Source organism: Salvia splendens, chromosome 20 (genome assembly GCF_004379255.2).
Source record: "Salvia splendens isolate huo1 chromosome 20, SspV2, whole genome shotgun sequence".
Lineage (NCBI taxonomy): Eukaryota > Viridiplantae > Streptophyta > Magnoliopsida > Lamiales > Lamiaceae > Salvia > Salvia splendens.
Window position 1 is genome coordinate 22821450 of NC_056051.1, and position 9972 is coordinate 22831421.

The window sequence follows — 9972 nt, forward strand, 5'->3', positions numbered from 1 at the left end:
TAGTTACGTTGAAATTATTGCTGTACTAGTATTATTTTATAATTGAGTTATCATTTCTAATTTTTATGTCATTAAGTTTTCCATCAAGTTGGAAGACTTAAAAGTGAAAATGATGAGTAGTAGAGTAGTACTACAATTTTATAAATAGAAAATTAACCAAAACGCTTTAAAGAAATATTCGAAACAAGATATCATCATCAAATTCAAAAGTAAATAGCAACTACTCTCATATGGTCATCTTTATAGGTTGCATGAGATGGGAATACACCCAAATCATTCCTCTTTCTCAATTTAAGAAAATGTACATGAAATAAGACGACGACAATGATTAATTAAGAAATAAAATACAAATAAAACCCATTAAATTTGCACCAACAACAAGCCAACGAGAATGATGTCTTGAAATTAAAGAGTGGAAAAAAGATTTAAAAAAGTTTGAATCTCAGCTTTGCTTCGACTTCTAGGTGTCGTTACTGCCATGGATGCGTGCAAGTTAGTTAAACAACCAAATCAACTCTCTTGTTTCTACTCAAAACTATGTATTGCACATGGTTTTTGTGTAGTGCATAGCTCAAAACTAAAAGTAGGAGTAAATTTGTGATTTTCTACTCTCTGTTTTCCAACCTTATGGGATGACTAAATTTGACCAAGTTTCATAATTTAAAAGATTATTATCACCATAATGAATTGGTTATCTATGTTGTGAGTAAAATATGATTCTCATTTGTTAAGTTAATATCCTAAGGTATATATTTTTTTACTTCGTTGGCACACAATTACAATTTTATTTACAGAAAACTTCCATTAAAATCATAACTTAATAATAATAATAATAAATAGAACAATGCCAAATTTATTCAGAAGTCAATTAAAAATTAAGTTAAATGGTAACTGTCGTTCACTGATAGAGATTGACCAGAATCAGAAATTATAATTTGAATAATAAATTTCCTTTTAATATCTATACATTAGGAAATTCAACATTGATTTTCTTTCATTGGAAAACATCGACCAAAATAAATCTTCCCTATCAGAAATTCAACACCATGTGTGTTAGACTGTTAGATAAAAGATCCACAGATGACAAATTGACTTTTAATTTCGGAGATAGAAAAAAAAAGATTGAGTGAAGAATATCGTGGCTGTACTCTCTAGATGTTTTTTTCATGGTATATTATTGGATCCCCTAATAATTAATAATGTATTAATGTCTCTAATAAAGTACTTCATTAATTGTATAAAGTACCAGTATATATGATACTTTCTCTATCCGCTAAAAATAGAAACTTTACCTTTTTATTCTATTTTTCATAATTATATTAGGAATTCTCTTTTTAATAAGGTGAGACTCATCTATGTCCAACACACTTTTCTTTCTATCTCATATGAGACGGGCTCATATGGAACAATAAATTCTCTTTGAATATTGTGCCACTTTAGAAGGAAGAAAAAACATATTGCAAAGATCATTTCCTTTAATATTGAAAGAAAATCTACTAGAAAAAAAATGCGAAATTAAACCCTCAAAAAACAAATAAATCCACCCAACAACTAACTAGTTGATAATATTAACATAAAACTTTAACGATAATTATCATCCGAAGCACATTTCTTGTTACTTTTTCTTAAAATTAAAGAATGCAAAAAATATTTGACAAAAATGTTTGATAACGACTACATAAATGCGTCCAAGTTACTCATGCTTTGCTGTTCATGATTTAAAATTTAGTTATAGTACATTACAAATTTATAATGTAAGAAAAATAAAATTTTAAAAGTTATGTATATATAGCTTTTGTGATAGCCCTTTTATTTCTAGAAGTAATTTTATAATTTCTATTAACTTTTTTTTCCCATTCAACCTAATAAATGTTACCGCTATGATTAAGGAATTAATTTTTCAATCAGCACTATAAGTGCACTTTGACTTTTTTTGCCTAGAAATATTGAGCCCAATCTTTGAACGACATGAAGAGTTATCGTGGCCGTTTCTAGAAGTATAGGAGATCCATTTTATTAATAAAATGTTGAGTGGATTTTAGTAGGTTGGTGATAAATTAAACAGTAACATTATAGTCGAGTAATATGAGACTTGGTTCATTATTAGTTAAATATTTAGTAGATTGATTTATGTTTTTGGATATGGAGCATCTATCCCATCTTTTTTATCTTACTTTTCAAAATATCTACATATTAGGATGGAGAATAATTATTGGTTTATCGATAATAGTATCATGATCTTAATCAGCAAACATTGTTATTTGAGTTTGCATCCAATATGTCTCCTCAAAAACACTAAATCGATTCGAACTTCTTCAAACAACAGAATATCTAAGATTCAAATTTTACCATTTCCCCATTTTCAAATTAGAGAAAAGGGTTGAATTCAAATACTATTTATCAAGAATATATGTGTTTTTCCTTTAAACAATGTCAAATTTTTTAGTTCTTACTAAAAAGAAAATAGATTGAACAAATCAACCGATCTAATTCTAAAATGGGATATTGACACCTAATATCATTAAACTTTCAAAAAGTTGGGTTTTTTCCGTGAACTTTGAAATTGACAAATAATATCACAAACTTTAACCCGAGTTTGTTATTTCCTACCAATAAAAAAATTCTTGCTATATTAATAGATTGAAGAACAAATTTGAAGGGTGTGCTTCAAGAAAAACTATTCTGAAAGATTGAAACACTTGAAGCTCTCGAAGTTGGTGTCGAGAAATTATGAAAAAAATCCGTATCATGATATTATTTACCAATTTCAAATTTCATGGGAAAAATCCAATTTTTTAAAAGTTTCATGATATTGGGCCAATATCCTTCTAAAATTTATGTAAATTTATATTTTAATTAAGTTATAATTGGTGGCATGTGTGATAACCGCTCCGCTGAGTTCTCTTTTTTTTCTTTTCTTTTCTGTAGCATTATGGCAATTAAATAATTCATTTTCCGAGTTATTACCGTTTTATTAGATCATGCGAGGTGTACTTTTTATTACTCCTACTATTATTTTTAGAGGTGAAATTTAATAATTCGGATGAATAATTTTTTTTTATTTTTGTACTACTATTACTTTTAATAAAAAAGGGAAAACGTATGCCACGCGTTTTTTTATCATAATTAAATTAAAAATGCGCTTACCAGGAGTCGAATCCAGGTCTATTTCTTGGAAGACAATTATCCTAACCGTTGGACTACAAACGCTAGTTGAGATATCTTGAAAACTAAGTTATTTTATTCGTATGAGAATGATATGACAAAAATAAAAATTCACATTAGTTATGACTGAATATGGTGTGATAATTTATGATTAAAAAGTAGAATTCGGTGAAACGAGAATTTGCTTCTTCGAGTTATTAAGATGATTATGTTGTGTGATTGAAATGATTTTTTTTTCCAATTTTTGTAGTGTTTTACTAATTCAAATAAAGAAAATGCTTAGGGCGGCCGATAGGACGCCCCATTACAGGTGGAAGGGTAGGAGGATAAAATGATGATGTGGTGATGCATAGAGCGCCCCGTTGCTAATGCCCTTAGAGAAAAAGTCAATGATGTAAGCTTAGATCTCGTTTTCATCACTAATTGCTAATATTGGATTTAAATTGCATTTCACCAATCACCAGTGTACCTCTCCTCAGACATTTCTGGAATTATATCTCTTAATAGCGATTAACTAGATATTTGCCAAAGATATTAGCAAATTATAAGAAAAGAAAAAGTCCAAATCATCGGAAGGCCTTTCTTTTTCATTATTGTTGACAAAAATTATTATGACATGACTCTTAATTACATAGGTCAGCATGACGAAAATGTTATAATGAAATTTTAACTTCACATATATAATTACCTCAGTATCTACTACTATCTAGGGACATGCTTAAATAACAACTATCTATAAAACATACTTTTAATCCCGTACTACCACATGACACATATATTTCAAAATTATTAATGATATAATGCAATATTATACATTTGGACAATGTAATTGGATTTTCATATAATTATACTACTCCCTCTGTCCCATAAAAATATGTGTAATTTCCATTTTCATTCGTCCCATAAAAATATGTGCATTCCATTTTCGGAATGTTATATCAACTTAATAATATAGGTCCAACTATTCATTAACACTACTTTAACTACCATTCTCACCCCCTCTCTTACTTTATTATACAATTCTCTCAATCTCTCTTACTTTACCAATTTTGTCTTAATTCACGTATCATACTCATTGCACATATTTTTATAGGACGGATGGAGTATTATCTCTCCGTCCGTCAATAGGAATCTCATTTCATTCCGGTACGAGTTTTTAAGAAATTGTATTAAGAAAGAAATAGTGAGAGTGGAGAGAGATTAATGACTCTTCTCTACATTATACTCTTCACTTAAACTATTATTTATTACTCGTCCGTCCTTGAAAAGTATGAACATTTAGTTCGACATGAGTTTTAATGTACAATTAGTAAAGTGAGAGAGAGAGAGGGAGAGAGAGAGAGAGAGAGAGAGAGAGAGAGAGAGAGAGAGAGAGAGAAATGGTAGTGTTAGTGGAGAGTGAACTCGACATCATTAGTAGTGTAGCGTAATGATATAAGTTATAAATAAAATGATTTGCTGAGGCAATGTGTTGTTTAAGTACAAAATTAGAAAATTCATATTTTCAGGGACGGACTAATTAGGAAATAGATCATATTTTTCATGGACGAATGGAGTATCATTTTTTTAAAACGAGTATGAAAAAAAGATGACAACACTAATGAAACATTAGGAATATTACATTATAGGAGTAATGTTTATAATCTTGCATTTTATTGCCACATGAAAACATGAGATTCACGTTGAAACTAACTTGGACGGAGGAAGGAGTATTACATTTATAATATTTCATTTTTGAATGATGCATCATAATTCTCTACTTATTATCTATACCAACTTGAACTATAATTAATAAATATACTATCAGTTATTCCCTCCGTCCCATATTAGGAGTCACACTTCCATTTCTGCATTTCTCTCATTTTATAATTTTTCCACTTTAATTATTTATTATTATTTTTATAAAATGAGTGTAGAAATAGAAGTGTGACTCCTAATATGAGACGGATGGAGTATATAATAATATAAGTTCAACGTATATAATAACCTAACTTCGGTATATTAATAATGAATAAATGTTATGTGTATAAAGTGTTTTAGCGACAAAACTTCAACACAAAGTAAAACTCAAGCTACCCTCCCACAAAGACATTAGACGTTGAACAATATAGCTCTACCAAGTGCAATTAATATTATTGCATTTCACCTAGGTCACCAACACTAAACAACTTTCTTAATAATAATAATAATAATGACAATAATAATAATAATAATGACAATAATAATGACAATAATAATGACAATAATAATAATAAAAAATAATAATAATAGTAATAATAATAGTAATAATAATAGTAATAATAATAGTAATAATAATAATAATAATAATCATAATAATAATCATAATAATAATAATAATAATGACAATAATAATAATAATAATGACAATAATAATGACAATAATAATGATAATAATAATGATAATAATAATGACAATAATAATAATAATAATAATAATAGTAATAATAATAGTAATAGTAATAATAATAATAATAATGACAATAATAATGACAATAATAATGACAATAATAATGACAATAATAATGACAATAATAATGACAATAATAATAATAATAATAATAGTAATAATAATAGTAATAATAATAGTAATTATAATAGTAATATATAATAATAATAATAATAATAATAATAATAATAATAATAATAATAATAATAATAATAATAATAATAATAATAATAATAATAATAATAATAATAATAATAATAATATAATAATAATAATAATAATATAATAATAATAATAATAATAATAATAATAATAATAATAATAATAATAATAATAATAATAATAATAATAATAATAATAATAATAATAATAATATAATAATAATAATAATAATAATAATAATAATAATAATAATAATAATAATAATAATAATAATAATAATAATAATAATAATAATAATAATAATAATAATAATAATAATAATAATAATAATAATAATAATAATAATAATAATAATAATAATAATAATAATAATATAATAATAATAATAATAATAAATAATAATAATAATAATAATAATAATAATAATAATAATATAATAATAATAATAATAATAATAATAATAATAATAATAATAATAATAATAATAATAATAATAATAATAATAATAATAATAATAATAATAATAATAATAATAATAATAATAATAATAATAATAATAATAATAATAATAATAATAATATAATAATAATAATAATAATAATAATAATAATAATAATAATATAATAATAATAATAATAATAATAATAATAATAATAATAATAATAATAATAATAATAATAATAATAATAATAATAATAATAATAATAATAATAATAATAATAATAATAATAATAATAATAATAATAATAATAATAATAATAATAATAATAATAATAATAATAATAATAATAATAATAATAATAATAATAATAATAATAATAATAATAATAATAATAATAATAATAATAATAATAATAATAATAATAATAATAATAATAATAATAATAATAATAATAATAATAATAATAACAATAATAATAATAATAATAATAGGAAACGAAAATTGAAAATATTTGTTTGGGTGTGATGTCAAATTGGAACAAGTAATTAGGGCAGCCTACCAAACAACATAGACATGAACCAAAAGGACTAGTACTGTTGTGTAGGCTCAAAAGGACCTCTCTTCAGTAGTAATTAGTATTGACTAATAATTACTCAAATGGGTATTTTTTAAGCTTGGTAATCCTACATCTATGTCACATCACAAATCGTTGACATTTTAACAGTAAAAGTCAATTAACCTAATCTATGTCTTTAAATTGCATACTCGTCCATCCCAAGTTAATTAATTCGTAGTGAAGTAACATTTCTTTTTGGAACATTAAATTAATTGACTCATTTTCTTTTGCCAAAATAATTAACTCATATTTATTTCATAATTTATTATATTTTGTATTTTTTTATTTTCTTATCTCACACTATAATATTTTATTTTCTTTTCTGCTTTATTCATTTTTATATGCTATTGTATTCTCTTTTATCTCTTCTACTTTATTCTATCCTCACATATGTTGTAGTCAATGCTATTTAAAATATATGTCAATCTAATTTTGTTCACAAAAATTAAGCAATTTTTTTTGACAAAATCTACCTCCAATAAATTATAAATTTGTAATTAATTTCACATAATTAAAAGCATATGTGATTTTTTATTCATGATGCTTAGCAATAGGAGTGAACACAATATTCATAAATAATTTGAATAATCGATGTGAACCAAATTAAAATATTAAATTCCATTTAAAAATTTCTAATTAAATTCCTTATCCTCACCTAACCTTCTACAGAAGAAAAGCAATGATAGAACATAAACATTAATTGCACCACTTGTTGAGCAGAATATATTAACATTTTCATGAATAAAGTGACAAGCAAAAACATACTATATAAAAAGCACAGCCAAATCAACTGAATTTTCACATTACTCATGTTGGTTAAATTTCATTATCTTTCTGATCAATATCCCTACATACATAGTAGTACCTAATATTTTGAGTAACGCTTACTACATATTTCAATCAAATACCTCTCTCTCTCTCTCTATATATATCATCATTCTCTCAATTCCCAGTCAAAGGCAAATTAACTAGAAAAGTTGTTAAATTTCAATTTAAAAAAAATGGGAAAAAGTAGAATTCTTGTTGTAGGTGGGACCGGTTACGTGGGAAGGAGGATTGTGAAGGCCAGCCTAGCGGAGGGCCACCCGACTTACATTCTAAGGCGGTCGGAAATCGGGATGGACATCGAGAAGCTGCAGGTGCTGCTGGAGTTCAAGAGGCAGGGGGCGGTGCTGGTCGAGGGGTCGTTTTCCGATCACCGGAGCCTGGTGGAGGCGGTGAAGCAAGTCGACGTGGTTGTATGCACCATGTCCGGGGTGCATTTCCGGAGCCATAATCTGCTGATGCAGCTTAAGCTTGTTGATGCTATTAAAGAAGCCGGAAATATCAAGGTCTTTTTCATATGCATATTTTTATAATATAAATTTAAAGATTGCGTCGCGATAGACTCAAATAGTCAATATTGAGATCCATAGATACATAATAGTTATTGCTATATCAGTTCACAAATATATTAATAGCAATCATAAAACATATAAATTCTTGATTTAATATCAATTTGTTGATTCATTAATATCATGAACTAATATATTTTGTGATATCAACTGATATTAATGTATTAGAAAATCAGTTCTCAAAATTGTCATTTAAAAAATTTTCTTACTATAACCACCCATCTGTATATCATTAAGTAAATAATGATGTGTTGTAAAACATACTATATAATTAATGTGCTGTTCACTACATAATCTAGGATAAATAGTCGTATGGTTAATCATCCTAGCCATCCCTATGAGAGAAATAGTCTTGATTTTAATTAGTGAGATTTAGTTCCGTTTTATCCTTGGTATTTTTTATCATCTACACAACTTAAATGTTGTCACTTTTATATTATTCGAATAGTTTTAGCTAAACATTTGGAATTTAATTTAGTGCAGTATTATTTTTAACTACTAGGATAAGGTTTGAGAATGAGATCTGGTGAAATGTACGTGATAATTTGGTAGAAAAAAATTAGCAATATATGTATAGAAATGATCATCTAAATCAAATATATATTTTTATTATGATTTAATCTTTACTCAATAAATGGTTAGTAGTGGATGAGTGAAGCAAAAGTAGTGTCACTTTAAATGTATGGTATGTGTGGAAGTTGTGCGGATCATACTACTAAAAATGTAAATTGACAATTTTTTAAGGATTGATTGAAAAGAAAATTGTGAATAAAATTCGTTATTTATTTTTATTTACGAGCTATGGACCTATAGTACTAATAGACATTAGAGTAAACAGATTACCATTTTGTAAAAGAAATTAGACTACGAATAGAATTACCCTTTTGTAAATATTTCGAGACTTTTATTCGCGAACGAAGAGAGTAATTGATTAACATTTATTGCAGCGTTTCTTGCCTTCGGAGTTCGGCATGGATCCTGCCCAAATGATGCACGCGCTTGAGCCAGGTAGGGTCACATTCGACGAGAAGATGACGGTAAGGAAGGCCATCGAGGCAGCCAACATCCCCTACACCTACATCTCCGCCAACTGCTTCGGCGGCTACTTCGTCGGCAACCTCTCTCAGATGGGGACCCTCCTCCCCCCCAAAGACAAAGTCCTCATCTACGGCGACGGCAACGCCAAAGCCGTCTTCATGGACGAGGACGACATCGCCACTTACACCATCAAGTCCGTTGACGACCCCCGCACCCTCAACAAGACCGTCTACATTCGCCCACCTGAAAACATCCTCTCCCAGCGAGAGCTCGTCCAGATATGGGAGAATCTTTCCGGGAATACGTTGGAAAAGACCTCCATTTCCGGCCGAGACTTTCTCGCTCTCATGAAAGGTATTTTTTTTTCCAGAAAGAGAAACAGACTCAACTAACTTGAGACAGTCTAAAAAGGAATACAACTCAACTATCATGAAATGCAGATGCTGACTACGCTGGCCAAGTTGGATTAGGCCATTTCTATCACATTTTCTATGACGGCTGCCTCACAAGCTTCGAGATAGGAGAAGACGGGGAAGAAGCTTCTAGACTTTATCCGGAAGTCCAGTACAAGCGCATGGATGAATACTTGAAACTTTATCTCTAAGTATATTGCTTGTAATATCAATAAAACTACTCTCAAACTGTTCACATTTAAGTCATTAATGAAGAGGTCTATGTTCTATCTGTA

General features: G+C 27.1%; 1 protein-coding gene across 1 annotated transcript; it reads left to right on the top strand.

Moving 5' to 3' along the window:
* Positions 1-7651: 7651 nt before the first annotated feature.
* LOC121781020 (isoflavone reductase homolog) lies at positions 7652-9972 on the top strand. The gene is made up of 3 exons (XM_042178697.1): positions 7652-8183; positions 9194-9638; positions 9725-9972. Exons 1-3 carry the CDS (start codon positions 7854-7856, stop codon positions 9886-9888), a joined length of 939 nt encoding a protein of 312 aa, XP_042034631.1. The 5' UTR covers positions 7652-7853; the 3' UTR covers positions 9889-9972.